Here is an 18,023-nt window from a genome sequence, read left to right on the forward strand (position 1 = left end):
CGAAAGAGGGCGGAGAAAAAGCTGGAAATTGTGATGGAGAAGATCGAGTTGGAGAAGTAAGAGGTGGCGATCGAATGGGAGCTCGAGAAGGTCAAGACATTTAGAGAGATTGAGCTTGAGAAGGAGAGATTACAAATCGCATGGAAGGCGGAGGATGCGAAGATCATATTGACGGACGAAAGCCTCTTTGATGAGCATGTCAAGAAGTGATTTGTGGAGAAGAGAAAAAAGATCAACGGACGTAGGAAAGTATGAGGTGGCGAGAGCGGCTATGACGGCAGCGGAGCATGCGGCAAAGATGTAGGCAGAACATGCGGCAAGGATGCAAACGGAGCATGCACAGCAGGAGGCAAGGAAGGAGGAGGAGCAGGTAGCATGGATGGCGTCCGACGAGTGACCCGGATCAGTCGCTGACTGATCCATCACGCTCAGACATTGATTTCATTTTGGCATGTCCGGATTATTGAACTATGATTTGTTTTGCTTTGTCGTATTTGTATTAAACTGTTGAATTAGAATGATTTTGTATCCTATAATCGACGTGCATGGATTGTATGGAATTGAGAATCCACATTTAAGGTGTGTGGATATGCGGCAACCCAAATGAGGGGTCGTCCAGCGCTGGATTTGCCAAGTCCGACTGTAAATGCTTTGATGGTACGTGCGCTTGCTTAATTATCCGGGTTTGGTTGTTCTAATGATGCCCCTCAACGGAACAAACAAATTCTTCTGAATTCGGATGCGTACGCGCTCATAGGAACCTGCCGCCGACTTTCCAGTTTCACTTTCCCTTGGCTCGTGCAGCAAAGAATAAGATTTCTTGCTTCTGTCCGAGTGTTTTGTTTTAACGGAAAAGGTTCATGAAACGGATTTGCTGGGCCATACATAGATCTGTTGCACCAGCAAATCCCGGTGAGAATTATACGGTCATTGGCCGGCATTTCCTATTACGTGTGGGTTTAAGCCATGCCCGATATGCGCTGCGCCTTTCCGAGGACAGAAGTGGATTAGCCACTGATCTAGAAAGAAAGAGAAAAATAGCTGCTCGTTAAGCAAACTGCTGAGAAAAATCGGCAACCGGTAGGACGCGGGGATCTGTAGGCAATGGGTGGGAAACCACCACCCCATTGCTTGCCGCATAAAACAAGTGTCGTCAAACTAACTCTCACCATCACTCGCTTTCAGCAAGAGAGTCCACAAAGAAGTATAGTAGGGAACTACTCGCAGCGATCGTACGTATCTTCATTGCATATACACTCTGAGCAATACATCTTTGAATATTCATCGATCTTTTTCCTTTTCTTTTTGTGATGGTAATTCCTGACCCGTCATTCTCTATCGTGTAGTAGAATCCATGAGACAGTCAGACCTCAGTCGTGGCTCTGGAACAGCCTCACGCAGAAAGTCTACTATTATCACGTCTGGAAATGCACAAGAAGTTGAAGAACTAGTGCGATCGTGCACCGGCCAAGTAATCACAGCCCCGCAAAAATTTCAACATACGCAACTCAGATTTCACAACGTGTTTACACCTCTGTACTCCGTCACTGTACGTATCAGTATACTCTACGCTAGTTTCACATGTCGAGACTCCATCGACGGCCCGGGAGACCGGGACGTGCGTACACACATTTGTTCCAGCTAGTAACGCGATCCAAACGGAGTCCCGATCGATGGGATGAGGTCTATCTCCCGACGGCGGCGCCGCCGCGGGCGACGACGGCGCTGCCGTAGTCCTCCACCGGCACGGAGTTGCGCTTGATGAACTCGAGGCACTCGGCGATGGCCTGCGCGTAGAAGGAGTTGGTCCGCATGAACGACGCCGCCCTCCTCGGCGTCTGCTGCTGCGGCTTGTGCTTGCTGGGCGCCGCCTCGCCGCCCGGGGGGCACCACCGCTGCGACCCGCTCCCGCCCACGAGCGTCCTCGCGCTGCCGCTCCGCGGGCAGGAGCCGCCGCCTCTCCTGGAGAGCCTCCTGGCGAGGTGGCGCGCGTGGCGGCCGACGAGGCCCAGGAACGTGAGCAGCTTGGCCCGCAGCCGCCGCACCGAGAACCGGTTCCTCGCGCCGAGCCGGAACCCCCTCGTCCGCCGCCACCTCCGGCCGAAGCCGAAGCCTGTGCCGAGCCTCGCGTAGCTCTCCTCCGGCGCCGGCGACAAGCTCATCCTGCGCGTCGTGCTGTGCCCGTTCCGTTCACCAGTACGTGGCGTGCGTGCGCGCGCGCTCTAGTGCGTGTGCGTACTCCTGGCTGGCCTGCGCGTGATGATCTGATTCTGGTGCTGGTGCTGGTGGTGGTCAAGTGGCGCGGCAGGGTGGGTATATATGTCCGGTCGGGGCGAGGGAACAAGGCAGGAAGGTAGGTTTGAATCGGGACTTTTTTGGCGAGAGCGACGCGGGATCACGGCCGGGACATGACAAGATCACACAGCCCATTAGTTTACGGTGCTGATGCTGGGGAGAAGGCATTACGGACAAGCAAAAGCCAGGCACTATGACGTGTCCGTGTAAAATGTGATGGCAACCGGTGTACCTCGTAGCGTGCTGTGCACTGCCGCACTGGTACTACGCCCTTCCGCGCAACGGGTCGGGCGGTCGACCAAGCACCGCCGGGCATGCATGCGTGCGTGCGTGCTGCGGTGACCGCCGGACATGCCAGCGAGCTGGAGCGGGCATGGCTGGGTGGACGGTGGACACAGTCACTCACACGGGTGGTTAATCTGAATTAACAAGTGGTGAGCGGACGGATCTGTCGCGAAATCCCTGGGCACGCGGTATATTCAGGAGGTGGATATGCATGCGCATCGAAACAACGGGGCACGCCCCAGTTGCACGCAGACAGTTTGATTCTCTGCCTCCCCCCCCCCCCCCCCCCCCCCCCCCCCGCCCGGATCACCGCGCGCGCGGTATCCAGCTGCTGCCGCCCTTGTCCTGCCCAGGGCAAATCTTTTCCTGCGATACACTGCTAGCATGCTGGTCACCGCGGTGACGTTGCCTTGCATGCCCTCGGTGTTACTCGATCCGATCGGTGATCTTCTTCTCCGCAGATGAAATCAGTTCAACGAATTCGATTGCTTCCCACGCGCTTCGATCGCATGGCGAAATATAACGCTGAATTAAGATTAGCGAGCGACAAGCAGAGGTCCGGAGCGCGCCACGCCGGCACGGGCGCGCGCACCGGCCGCACCTGCCGAGCGAGGGCGTGTCGTGTGTGCGGGGTTAGGTGCGGCGAGGCGGGGAAACGGGTGGTGGCCGGCGCGCGATCGAGCGTGACTCACACCCGCACGCATGCACTGCGGCGCGCGATCGAGCGTGACTCACACCCGCACGCATGCACTGCGGCGCCCGAGGTTGTCGTCGCTGGTGCTGGCGGCTGAGGCTTCCCCTGGGCAGGCGGTGCGCCGGAATCTGGGCGAGTCGGCGCGACCTAGCGCGCGGTGTGTCGTCCGGTGGCCGCTGACCTACGACCGCACGGGCGCACCGGGCGGCGTGTGAAGGGGACACGCTTCCCCTGGGAGAGGGAGGGGAGGCCGGAGTGAAGGGGACACGTGTGGCGGTGGCGGCGTCCATGTCGTCTCTTGCCGTTTTCTTTTTGCTTGCGTAGGCTGCAGGTGTTGGTGAGCGAGGCACCATGTGTTTGTGAGGGCACGAGGTGACTAAGGTGGCGTTTGGTTCGTTGGCTATCCTTGGGGTGGTTAGGGATAGCCAACTTTTCGATGGCCATCGGATGTTTGGTTTAAGAATGGCCAGGGACATGGGCAGTCAAGATTCTGCGAATATTCCCTCAAAACGCGGTTGAGCTCATCCGCGAAAATCTGGCGGATATGGCCAACCACCCTCGCGCGCGTCGCTTCGTTCAGCTGTGAAACGTTTTCTTCGTTTTTCTCTTTTCTCCATCTCGTCTCATCCCCTGAACATGCGTCATGGCAGTTGGACCCAGCCACCCAGGTCGACAACGCCGGCACATCAAGCGCGATAGTGGTGGCCGGAGTTGAGCAGCGGTGGATGCCTCTAGGTCCTGGGGCTGGCTTGTTATGGCGACGCGGAGCAGCGAAAATGAGCAGGCGCGTTGATCATGCCTGATGGATGCGTGCATATGCTGGTAGATCCACGTTTGTGTTGAACCGTGCGTGCGTGTTTTTTATTTATGCAAGAGCTGCAAGCTGCTGTCCCCCTCTGATGTGTGTTCTTCATCGGAATGCAAGTGAATCCGAGGGAATGTCAGTGTGATCTACACACGTAACTGTAGATGCCTGTGTGTATCGGTTTCTTATCCCTCCAACCAAACAAAAAGAGGTGGCTATCCCATCACTCTGTAATCCTTACAACCAAACAAGAATCAAGGGTATCCCCAACCACATGGTTAAGGGTATCCCCAGCCAATCCCGCCTTCAAACCAAACGCCATCTTAGCAACGAAATGGGGTTCGGGAGGAGGATTGTTTAGGACCTTTTGGCTGGAGTTTGTGATGATGAATTTGACTCTGGAGTGGAGAAGGACGGAGAACGTATGCTTTGCTTCGCTCCCCATCCACGCGCTTAATCATGCTGTTCTTTTTCTTCTCGTTCGGAAATGAATAATGGAAAATGCGCACGTTCACTCTCCTTATTTTAGGGGAAAATTTTGTTTTTGCCACTCTAGTTCTTGCCCACTTTGCTAATGTCACTCTAGAATTTGGCATCTTACTTTTGTCACTCTTAACTTTTGACAATACATCATAAATGCCATTCTATGACAAAAACAATATCTTTTTATTTCACTTTTGCCACTCTTAGCTTTTGACAATACATCACAATTGCTACTCTCAAAATTTTGATGTTGCCACGGAATGGTAAAAGTGAATATTGTCAAAATCTAAAAGTGACAAAAGTAAAATGTCAAATTCTAGAGTGACATAAGTAAGATGGGCAAAACCTAGAGTGACAAAAACAAAGTTTTCCCTTATTTTAGGGCTTCCTCGTGGGATCTGATCTGTGTCGGCGTCTTCGCCGACTGCCTCTTCACTACCCCAAGGCCCCGCGGCGTGTGTTCATGGTGGTTTGAACGCCAGACTCTGTTTTTAGGCCAACTCCACCGCGCGACCCCAAACGGACGTCCGTGAAAATCATGTTGTTCCTTCTCGTTCGGGAATGAATAATGGGAAATTCGCACGTTCTCTCTCCTTCTTGAGCAAGTACAATAGTGGGCTTATAGCCGGCTTACATGACATTTTTTGCCTATGTGGAGAAGAGAGATGTGAAAAAGTAAGGAAGTGAGCTCTCATGCAAGAGCCTAACTATATGCACCTAGATAAATGGAATAAATGTGAAGAAAGAGATAGAGAGAAGATGGAAGAAAGTACTAATGCAATAGCCAACCCACATTATTGTATGAGTGTATATAGATGATGGCTATAGATAACATGGCGTTTTTTTTATAGAATCAGCTGGCTATATTATTAACCATGCTCTTTTAGGGCTTCCTCGTGGGATCTGATCTGCGCCGGCGGTCTTCGCCGATTGCCTCTTCACTACCCTGAGGCCGGGCGGCATATGCTCATGGTGGTTTGAACGTCAGACTTTGTTTTTTAGTCTGTATATACAAGGGTTGTACTCCCTTGCTGCTACGGTTTGACCAACTTTATTAAAAAATATTAATATTCATAATATAAAATCAATATCATTAATTGAATCATGAAATTAATTTTCATATTATATAACTTCAGTATAGTAGATGTTGGTATTTCTAAATGTACTAGGTCATTGCATGTGTGTTACTACGTGGTCCAAATACAACCCATCACGGATGCAGTCGCACCGCCGGCGTCTGCAGCTTCTCTTTTTCGACGAAATCAGGGAGAGAAAAAGGAGATATACAAACCGCGTTTTTAGAAAATTCACTTTCCAAAACCCTGACATTCTAAGCGATCCTGGCATGATCTCCTAATCCTAGTGCACTTGTTAGCCAATACAATCAAATGTTTACAGGAAATAATTCGAACTTGTCAAAAGAATAAAGAATGTAGAATGTGTCATGCATGATACATGGTATAGTGGGAGGGGAGAACTGGTTGACGAAGAGTTCTGCAGAAAAAGAAACCTTACATATGTTTAAGTATGGAGAAATGTGGTCAAATTTTGAATAGTTTGACTTCAAATAAATCTTATATACAGAGTAAAAGGAAGTGGGGGGAGTACCCGTGAATTTAAGGGCCGGTACGAGAACTAATACTAGATGGTACTTCGCACGTTATTGCGAAAATATTTTGTAATACATTTCAATGAGATTTTGTTGTGGCCCTTTCATTTCAATGAATAGGGAGCGCATGTGTTTGAAAAATAATCTTTGACCATAAATTAGATATCATATTTCCATTGAAATATAATAAGTATTAGATATTAAGGACAATACTATGCACTTATGTTATCTGTACCCCTTCGCTCGTGTGTCCCAAGGCACTCAGCTAGGGTTTTTGCCTCTCGTCGGCGTCGGTCTACCTCATCTCTTATGGTTGTAGGACCATAAAGGCGTCGTGGATCACGACCCTTGCCGTGGGAGGGATTCGTTTTTAGGTGTTTTTCTGTTACGATTTATGTCATACTCAGGAAGATGAGGCGGCGGCCGCTTCCTGAAGATGAAATAAGGTTCTCCCCGCCTATCCCCCGCCTCAACAGGAGCCACGAAAACACCTCTTTTTTATTGTGCATTTGGATTTCCAAATCCATTTAAGGGCTTCCTCTGCCACCACAGTATTGTTTGTATAATTTGGCCGAAGAGTAGGTTGGGCTCCAGGAGGACATCCGGATATCGTTCGCTGCATCATCCAACGTAGCTAATGTGACCTTTGTCTTTAATATATATGCATTTATCAAAATTTGAATTTTTCTTATTGCCCCCAGTGTTTGGCGTCTTCATTGTAGTTTCGATGAAATTCTCGCCCTTGAGAGTATCTTCATTGTGCAAGTTGAATAATATCTTTACTTGAAACCTTGATTTCATCACTTGCAGTTTTTACCTTCTCATGTTTAAATGGAGTGTTTTGAAGCAACCGATGCAAAGCCTTTTGCCACCAGAACCAATTAAAATAGACTGATCATCCTTTGGTATTTCAACAAGTTTCAGTCGTCCTTTATCAATGAACGACTTTACTATTTGACGTAACATATCGCAGTCCTCAAAATTATGCTCGAATTAATCATGTAACTTACAATACATTCATATTTTCATTGATGACTTGACATGGTGATAAAAGATTTGATCACAAATGCTTGAATTGAAGATATACTTCTTATTTTCTAGCCGATCTTGCTATGAGAACGGCTGTAGAGCTAAGAAAATGAATGGTTCACATTTGACATCTCCTCATCCGGCTATGAATTTTCTTTTGCATTCTTTTCTCGATGTCATTGGATAAAACACTATACTAGCATTGGTTTTCTCAAAAGAATTGAAACTTGGCTTTATGCTTTTATGATGAGAATAGTTAGGGCATACATGTCTCATCTGAGAACAAATAGAAGCCAAGTGTGAAACAAATAAAGCTACCCATTTATATTTATTGTGTAAAGAAAACAATAGGGAAAACTTTGGTACAATAATATGTCACTATTGGATGCTCTAAATGGTACAATGTGTTGACCGATATGATTTGTACCAATTTTGTTCCTAACAAGTAAATTACCCTTCTTCATTGGTCTCTCAACATTTCTTAAGATTTTTTCTAATTGACGCACCAACAATAAATTGTGACCAAATATGAAAATAGGTGAATCACTTGCTAAACATAACTCTTCAAATAGGTTGAGAGAGCATGATGGTTGTATCACTTGAACAATATCTTTCTCTACTTTTGCATGACTCTCCAACGCCCTATCTTCCTTTTTTTCTTGATTCCATGCCTCATTGCTTCGAACATCTTTCTCAATCGAACTCTGTGTTCGGCTACTTGTTCTTCTCCTTGATGTTCGCTAGTTTCTATGGCACGAAACTCATAGGGCGGGAAGTAGGTTTTTTTAACTTTAGAAAAATCAAGCATCGTTATTTTGCTATGCATGCCATGCACTTTATCAATGGTGGTTGCCTCTTTGGATTTGATTGACTTAGAACATACAATATTTGATCTGGCTTTTTCAACCGAAGCACTTTCACTCTTTGAATCATCCTTTCATCAATTCTACTCATTGTCAAGACTTATTTTTAATAGGTCCGGCACAAGTACTGATTGGTTTAGTTTTTTCAGTAACCAAACTACCGTTATCATCCGAAACACCATTCTTTTTTTCCAGTTCCAACAATTGTCAAATATACTTTCTTTGAGTCATTTTTGTTTGGTCCTGGCAAGAACTTACACCCTACTGCGCAATGCTTTAACTACTCTCTCAATTTCAGCACGTTCTAGATAGTATTTCCCCCAACGATTTTAGATTCTTCCGACAATGACACATGAGTGTTGTCGAAACTTTGTAATTATGTAGGGGATGTATAGTATGATGTTGTACTAAATGAAGACATGTGTATTGTTGTAGAACCATATTTTTGCTTGCCAATTCTATCAATTGACAAATATTTTTTGCAAAACTTTAGCCTTCATTGCATCATAATCAGGAAATAACACCTTTTTATGTTGTTCAAGGCAAATATCACTAATCTTGTTATTTCGAGCTATATGCATTTTTAATGCAACCACTTCCCATTCTTGAAGGGATTGAACCACAAGACTTCTAAAACCATTCGTCAATGATTTGTGGGTGTTACAAAAATTCTACAATTGCATAGAGGATGCATATGCTACAATATTAGGTGAAGGCATGTGCGCTCCTGCAAAATTTTCACTTATATGGGTATGACCATGGTGCGGAGCCGAACTATGAACATTTATAGTTGTGTACGTTGCTGGAAAATTGTTAACGTTAGGCGTAGCATACAAGGGTTGAGAGTAATTGGTCGAATAGCTAGTAGTAGCATGGCCAACTCTCCATCCATCGGTATATTTGGACTAGTATATTCCAAACTAGTTGACGTTGAGTAAAAGAGTAAAACACTTTATTGCATGGCATTAGAAATTCTAACATGCGGTGTTTCAAATTTATTTATCGAACTCATCATGTTGTTCATCGGCATAACGAATTGTGTGGTTACCGATGCATGAGAGTTGGAATACATATGGTGCATGTTACTAGTATCATAAGAATTTGAAGCATGTAAATTACTTTGAATCGGACCTTGCACATAATTAGTTGCATGATTGAAAAAACTAGGGCTAGCCGATAGAGTATACACATTGAACGATCTTCTAACACCATATGAATTATATGCATGTACACAAGGGGATTGGGTTATTACCTTTGTAGATAGCAAACCCTTGATGATGATCTCTTCGTAGACACAATGATCAGATCATGATGGACCATTATAAATTTCATCCCAGCACAGTTGCCAAAAAGTATATTTGCGCACAAACACGTCACCGTTTACCTCCAACGTCGAGCGCGGTACGCAGGACATGTCGCAGGAGGAGCCTCGCTGGGAGCGTGATACACAAGACACGCCGACGAGGTCTTTTGAGGACCCGAAATCTCACACTCCTATGAGCAACCCCGTCAAGGTGCTCGGCAGCTATGGACTGCCCTAGGTCGACCTGATCGCCCCTAGGGCCTTGTGGATCATTGCCCTCCAACGCGAAGAACAAACGAGAGCGAGGAAGAAGAAGAACAAAGGAGAAGGAGAAGGTAAAGGTAAAACAGTGGTGGATGATAGATCGATTATGTGTTGTTCAATCATCCGTCACCTCTCATCTATATATGAGGTGACTGGACTTCCTGTGCAAGAAAAACACTCAAGATCTCATCCCGATCTTTGCAAAATTAATTGAAATCGAATTTAGGTAGGCCAAAGAAAGTATTTCAATTTTTGGAACTCAAAGGCCATATACAACTTCGGATGAAGATGCGCCCGAAAGAAAATTTATTTGTTTCGATGAGACGAACTACTATCATGTTGAATGGGATTTTTTTTTCATCTGAGGCCATCTCGAAGGTGAAATCACTCCCGCAATCATCAGATGTGTAGACACACGATGGTTTGAACTGGACCAGACTATCTGGTCACAACAGAAGGTTTGGACGTGTTTTGTGACCCAGACCTGACAGTATTGTCCAAATTTCCAGGCAGCCTAGTGGAAAAGGAAGGTTTTGGGTGTTCGGCCGGACAGTTCAACCATCTCTAGTTTTTTCTAGTACTGGCTTGGCTCTAACTTTTGCATATAATCTCGAATTAAGACGATTCAATAAGCATTTATCATGCAGAAAACCTTTTAAACCTAAGGTCGTTTTGAGGATGTTATCATGCAAGCCAAAAGTGATGTCAACACGTGGAGGAAAATGTCATAAGTTCCACATCCAAGCTTTGTTTTGGACCATCTTTATACTCCCTTCATTCTTTGTTGTAGACTATGGCTCTAATAGCAACGAACGTGCCGGCCATTGTACTTTGGACGAGAAAGCCCAGTCTTCGCATCATGCAACCCACGCCCTGCGTGCATGCTGCCGCGGGAGTAAGAGCAACTCCAATAGGGTGACCTATTTCGTCCGCCGCCGTCCGTTTAGATCGGCGCGGACACAAAAGGCGGCCCAACGCGCCTATCCAAACGGACGCGCGTCCTCTTTTCGTCCGCGGGCGATCAATTCCCGGCCTATTTTTGAGCCGGATTTACGTCGGCGTGGACACGCGACAGACGCGCGCACGGACGCCATTTCCTCTCCTCGGGCTCGCTGGTCGGTGGCACATTGGCCTCCTCCTCACCCCCTCATCCAACAACAACCCTCGCCCGCCTCCTTCGTCGTTGCCGCCGCCGCCCATTTTTGCCGGCAACTCTGCCAGCTGCCGCCGCCTCCACATCCACCCAGCAACGGCGCCCATTCCCCCGTTGCCCGCCACCGCCATCTTGCCGCTGGGAGCAAACTGCTTCCCACCACCGCTCCCCCACCACCCAGCGACCAAAAAGCCGCCTCGTCGCCCCGGCCAGATCCTCATCGACACGCTCGTCGGACGCCGGCAGGGCAGCTAGCTGGTCTGTGCGCGCCACGACTCCCTCGTCGGCCTTCTCCTTCGTCGACGCCCGCAAGTTGTTCGACAGTTTGCCAAGGTACAAAATGGACTCTGCCGACGAGTTCTTTTTCCACAATTTTCTTTGTGACTCCGACGATTCGTCGTCCGACGATGAGGAGGAAATATTGGCTGCCGTGTTGGTCCAGCACCACCTCAACAGCCAGCGGCCGTTGTTCCGTGCCTCCATTCCAGGCAACCTTCCGGCGTTGAATCGTAACCGAGAGAGCGGGCATTTCCTTCTTTGGAAGGACTACTTTGATACAACAAACCCGTTGTTCAAACATCAAAAATTCTGCCGTCGTTTTCGTACGAGTAGGCATCTTTTCAAGCGTATTAGAGAGGGGGTGGTCGGCTATGATAACTATTTCGAGTGCAAAGAGGATGCCGTCGGCAAGATTGGTTTCTCCTCTTATCAGAAATGCACTGCCGCCATTCGAATGCTTGCATAGGGAGTACCCAGTGATCTCATTGACGAGTACGTATGTATGAGTGAGTCTACATGCGTAGAGTCCCTGTATAAGTTCTGCAAGGCTGTTATTTTGTGTTTGACCCTGAGTACTTGAGAGAGCCGTCAGCTGAAGATACTGCCCGTTTGTTGGCGATGAATGCCAGTAGAGGCTTCCCAGTGATGCTTGGCAGTATAGACTGCATGCACTGGGAGTGGAAGAACTGCCCTTCTACTTGGCAAGGGCAGTATACGGGCCATGTCAGGGCTTGCACTTTCATACTAGAGGCCGTGGCGTCTCAAGATCTCTGGATCTAGCACTCTTTCTTTGTCATGGCTGGATCATACAATGATATCAACGTGCTTCAGCACTCGCCGGTGTTTGCTAGGCTTGCCGAAGGCAACAGCCCACCGGTGAACTTTACTGTCAACGGCCACAACTACGACAAAGGATACTACCTGGGTGACGGTATGTATCCTCAGTGGACCACTATTGTCAAGACAATACCCAACCCTGTCGGAGAGAAGAGGAAAAGATTTGCCTGTCGTGGTTCTAAGTCTGACAGTAATGTAGGGGGGTAGGTATGGAGAGGCAAGATCTTAGCTATGGAGTAGTTGTAAGCACACGAGGTTTACGAGTTTAGGCCCTTCTCGGAGGAAGTAATAGCCCTACGTCTCGGAGCCCGGAGGCGGTCGACTGGATTATGTGTGTATGAATTACAGGGGTGCGACCCCTTTACACTGAGGAGGGGGTGGCTTATATAGAGTTCGCCCGACCCCTCCGGCCCTCAGTTATGCAGGGTTTTAAGTACATTAAGATCGGGCGTTACCAGTAACGCCCCTAATAAAGTGCTATTATGACCATAAAAGCTACTTAATGACCGACCGTTAGCGTGCGGAGTGACTTTAGGTCTCCTGGCCGTCGAGTGGTTGGATCTTGGTCGAGTGATTGCTTCTTGGTCGAGTGTCTTCGAGTCTGTCGAGTGGAACACCTCCAAGTCGATTGAAAGGTGATTTCTTCTAGAGATGTCCTTGGGTAGGGCAGTTAGGACTGGTCCATGACCCTACCCTAGGTACATAGCTTCATCATTAGCCCCCGAATGGATCGAGGTTTGAGTGGGGAAGGAGTTGAGAACTTCTCCGACTCATTTTTCATGCCATGAGCATATCTTGTTTCGGATCAATGAACCTGAGTGAGGACAGCAACTTCCTTTTCAGTCGCCTTGATCCATTCTTAGTTTTTTGTCGAGTGAGTTTCTTTACTTGAAAAGCTCTGAGGGACGGTGTGGAGGAGATCTTCCGTCTGACAAGTTGTTCTGCTGCCCGCAGATTTCGCGGGATTCGAACTTTGGGAAGCGCGCGGGATGGGGGAGGCCGCAGTAATCGGATGGGATAGGGCGGAGCCGCCTCGATCTCCGCGCCACCTTTTCCGCCACGTATCGCGCGCGCGATTGTTACGGGATTTGACAGGATCATCCGGGCCTACTAGTCAGCCACTCGGAAGCGGCCTCATATAAGGCGTCAGACCGGGGTTTCTTGAACAATGCGTTCTCATTTCCTCTTCTCCTCTTCAGGCTTCTTCATTGTGCTCGCTCTCGCCCCAGCGCCGCCGCTCCGTACGCGTCTCGCCGGCGATGATAGGGAAGGAGAAGACGGTGGCTCTGGAGAGGGTGAAGAAGGCGACGACAAAGGCGAAGGGGAAGGCGACCAGTCGGGGTGGATCTTCCTCGCGAGCCGGCCTGCCGAAGGGCTGGATCCAGGGCGACTGGATCCGCTCGGCGATCCGCCAAGAAGACCTCGATGACCTAGCCAATGGAGGACTGATCCCCCATGTATCGGCGTGGCTTCCGGGGAAGGAATCCGAGCCGCAACCTCGGGAGGGTGAGCGCGTTCTCCTTGCCACTCACGTCGACCGTGGATTTGAAGGAAATATGCCCTAGAGGCAATAATAATGTTATTATTTTATTTCCTTATATCATGATAAATGTTTATTATTCATGCTAGAATTGTATTATCCGGAAACATAATACTTGTGTGAATACATAGACAAACTAAACATCACTAGTATGCCTCTACTTGACTAGCTCGTTAATCAAAGATGGTTATGTTTCCTAACCATAGACATGTGTTGTCATTTGATTAACGGGATCACATTATTAGGAGAATGATGTGATTGACATGACCCATTCCATTAGCTTAGCACCCGATCGTTTAGTATGTTGCTATTGCTTTCTTCATGACTTATACATGTTCCTATGACTATGAGATTATGCAACTCCCGTTTGCCGGAGGAACACTTTGTGTGCTACCAAACGTCACAACGTAATTGGGTGATTATAAAGGAGCTCTACAGGTGTCTCCAAAGGTAAATGTTGGGTTGGCGTATTTCGAGATTAGGATTTGTCACTCCAATTGTCGGAGAGGTATCTCTGGGCCCTCTCGGTAATGCACATCACATAAGCCTTGCAAGCATTGCAACTAATGAGTTAGTTGCGAGATGATGTATTATGAAACGAGTAAAGAGACTTGCCGGTAACGAGATTGAACTAGATCGAATCTCGGGCAAGTAACATGCCGATGACAAAGGGAACAACGTATGTTGTTATGCGGTCTGACCGATAAAGATCTTCGTAGAATATGTGGGAGCCAATATGAGCATCCAGGTTCCGCTATTGGTTATTGACCGGAGACATGTCTCGGTCATGTCTACATTGTTCTCGAACCCGTAGGGTCCGCATGCTTAAGGTTTCGATGACAGTTATATTATGAGTTTATGAGTTTTGATGTACCGAAGTTATTTCGGAGTCCCGGATGTGATCACGGACATAACGAGGAGTCTCGAAATGGTCGAGACATAAAGATTGATATGTTGGACGGCTATATTCGGACACCGGAAGTGTTCCGGGTGATTTCGGAGAAAACCGGAGTACCGGAGGGTTACCGGAACCCCCCCGGGAGAAGTAATGGGCCATATGGGCCTTAGTGGAGAGAGAGAAGGGCAGCCAGGGTGGGCCGCGCGCCTCCTTCCCCATGGTCCGAATTGGACTAGGAGAGGGGGGCGGCACCCCCCTTTCCTTCTCCCTCCCCACTTCCTTCCCCCTCCTAGTAGGAGTCCGGACTCCTCCTTGGCGCGCCTATAGGGCCGGCCGGCCTCCTCCCCTTGCTCCTTTATATACGGGGGTAGGGGCACCCCTAGACACACAAGTTGATCCACGTGATCGTTTTCTTAGCCGTGTGCGGTGCCCCCTTCCACCATAATCCTTGATAATATTGTAGCGGTGCTTAGGCAAAGCCCTGCGACGGTAGAACATCAAGATCGTCACCACGCCGTCGTGCTGACGAAACTCTTCCCCGACACTTTGCTGGATCGGAGTCCGGGGATCGTCATCGAACTGAACGTGTGCTAAAACTCGAAGGTGTCGTAGTTTCGGTGCTTGATCGGTCGGGCCATGAAGACGTACGACTACATCAACCACGTTGTGCTAACGCTTCCGCTGTCGGTCTACAAGGGTACGTAGATCACACTCTCCCCTCTCGTTGCTATGCATCACCATGATCTTGCGTGTGCGTAGGAATTTTTTTGAAATTACTATGTTCCCCAACAGTGGCATCCGAGCCTAGGTTTTATGTGTTGATGTTATATGCACGAGTAGAACACAAGTGAGTTGTGGGTGATATAAGTCATACTGCTTACCAGCATGTCATACTTTGGTTCGACGGTATTGTTGGACGAAGCGGGTCGGACCGACATTACGCGTACGCTTACGCGAGACCGGTTCTCCCGACGTGCTTTGCACAAAGGTGGCTAGCGGGTGTCAGTTTATCCAACTTTAGTTGAACCGAGTGTGGCTACGCCCGGTCCTTGCGAAGGTTAAAACAGCACCAACTTGACAAACTATCGTTGTGGTTTTGATGCGTATGTAAGATTGGTTCTTGCTTAAGCCCGTAGCAGCCACGTAAAACTTGCAACAACAAAGTAGAGGACGTCTAACTTGTTTTTGCAGGGCATGTTGTGACGTGATATGGTCAAGACATGATGCTAAATTTTATTATATGAGATGATCATGTTTTGTAACCAAGTTATCGGCAACTGGCAGGAGCCATATGGTTGTCGCTTTATTGTATGCAATGCAATTACGCTGTAATACTTTACTTTATCACTAAGCGGTAGCGATAGTCGTGGAAGCATAAGATTGGCGAGACGACAACGATGCTACGATGGTGATCAAGGTGTCGCGCCGGTGACGATGGTGATCACGACGGTGCTTCGAAGATGGAGATCACAAGCACAAGATGATGATGGCCATATCATATCACTTATATTGATTGCATGTGATGTTTATCTTTTATGCATCTTATCTTGCTTTGATTGACGGTAGCATTTTAAGATGATCTCTCACTAATTATCAAGAAGTGTTCTCCCTGAGTATGCACCGTTGCGAAAGTTCTTCGTGCTGAGACACCACGTGATGATCAGGTGTGATAGGCTCTACGTTCAAATACAACGGGTGCAAAATAGTTGCACACGCGGAATACTCAGGTTATACTTGACGAGCCAAGCATATACAGATATGGCCTCGGAACACAGAGACCGAAAGGTCGAGCGTGAATCATATAGTAGATATGATCAACATAGTGATGTTCACCAATGAAACTACTCCATCTCACGTGATGATCGGACATGGTTTAGTTGATTTGGATCACATAATCACTTAGAGGATTAGAGGGATGTCTATCTAAGTGGGAGTTCTTTAGTAATATGATTAATTGAACCTAAATTTATCATGAACTTAGTACCTAATAGTATCTTGCTTGTTTATGTTTGATTGTAGATAGATGGCCCGTGCTGTTGTTCCGTTGAATTTTAATGCGTTCCTTGAGAAAGCAAAGTTGAAAGATGATGGTAGCAATTACACGGACTGGGTCCGTAACTTGAGGATTATCCTCATTGCTGCACAGAAGAATTACGTCCTGGAAGCACCGCTGGGTGCCAGGCCTGCTGCTGGAGCAACACCAGATGTTATGAATGTCTGGCAGAGCAAAGCTGATGACTACTCGATAGTTCAGTGTGCCATGCTTTACGGCTTAGAATCGGGACTTCAACGACGTTTTAAACGTCATGGAGCATATGAGATGTTCCAGGAGTTGAAGTTAATATTTCAAGCAAATGCCCGAATTGAGAGATATGAAGTCTCCAATAAGTTCTATAGCTGCAAGATGGAGGAGAACAGTTCTGTCAGTGAGCATATACTCAAAATGTCTGGGTATAATAATCACTTGATTCAATTGGGAGTTAATCTTCCAGATGATTGCGTCATTGACAGAATTCTCCAATCACTGCCACCAAGCTACAAGAGCTTCGTGATGAACTATAATATGCAAGGGATGAATAAGACTATTCCCGAGCTCTTCGCAATGCTGAAAGCTGCGGAGGTAGAAATCAAGAAGGAGCATCAAGTGTTGATGGTCAACAAGACCACTAGTTTCAAGAAAAAGGGCAAAGGAAAGAAGAAAGGGAACTTCAAAAAGAACAGCAAGCAAGTTGCTACTCAAGAGAAGAAACCCAAACCTGGACCTAAGCCTGAAACTGAGTGCTTCTACTGCAAGCAGACTGGTCACTGGAAGCGGAACTGCCCCAAGTATTTGGCGGATAAGAAGGATGGCAAGGTGAACAAAGGTATATGTGATATACATGTTATTGATGTGTACCTTACTAATGCTCGCAGTAGCACCTGGGTATTTGATACTGGTTCTGTTGCTAACATTTGCAACTCGAAACAGGGACTACGGATTAAGCGAAGATTGGCTAAGGACGAGGTGACGATGCGCGTGGGAAATGGTTCCAAAGTCGATGTGATCGCGGTCGGCACGCTACCTCTACATCTACCTTCGGGATTAGTATTAGACCTAAATAATTGTTATTTGGTGCCAGCGTTAAGCATGAACATTATATCTGGATCTTGTTTGATGCGAGACGGTTATTCATTTAAATCAGAGAATAATGGTTGTTCTATTTATATGAGTAATATCTTTTATGGTCATGCACCCTTAAAGAGTGGTCTATTCTTATTAAATCTCGATAGTAGTGACACACATATTCATAATGTTGAAGCCAAAAGATGCAGAGTTGATAATGATAGTGCAACTTATTTGTGGCACTGCCGTTTGGGTCATATCGGTGTAAAGCGCATGAAGAAACTCCATACTGATGGGCTTTTGGAACCACTTGATTATGAATCACTTGGTACTTGCGAACCGTGCCTTATGGGTAAGATGACAAAAACACCGTTCTCCGGTACTATGGAGAGAGCAACAGATTTGTTGGAAATCATACATACAGATGTATGTGGTCCGATGAATGTTGAGGCTCGTGGCGGATATCGTTATTTTCTCACCTTCACAGATGACTTAAGCAGATATGGGTATATCTACTTAATGAAACATAAGTCTGAAACGTTTGAAAAGTTCAAAGAATTTCAGGGTGAAGTTGAAAATCATC

At 47.3% G+C, this 18,023-nt stretch overlaps 1 protein-coding gene across 1 annotated transcript; it reads right to left on the bottom strand.

The window, feature by feature from the left end:
* Positions 1-1,193: 1,193 nt before the first annotated feature.
* On the bottom strand, positions 1,194-2,285 carry LOC123130855 (uncharacterized). Its single transcript, XM_044550650.1, has one exon. The coding sequence runs from the start codon at positions 2,160-2,162 to the stop codon at positions 1,686-1,688; it is 477 nt and encodes a 158-aa protein (XP_044406585.1). The 5' UTR covers positions 2,163-2,285; the 3' UTR covers positions 1,194-1,685.
* Positions 2,286-18,023: the final 15,738 nt, after the last annotated feature.

Source organism: Triticum aestivum, chromosome 6A (assembly GCF_018294505.1).
Source record: "Triticum aestivum cultivar Chinese Spring chromosome 6A, IWGSC CS RefSeq v2.1, whole genome shotgun sequence".
Taxonomy (NCBI): domain Eukaryota; kingdom Viridiplantae; phylum Streptophyta; class Magnoliopsida; order Poales; family Poaceae; genus Triticum; species Triticum aestivum.

Excerpts from the sequence above, each read along its gene's own strand:
- LOC123130855 (XM_044550650.1), bottom strand. The coding sequence starts at position 2,162 with ATGAGCTTGTCGCCGGCGCCGGAGGAGAGCTACGCGAGGCTCGGCACA.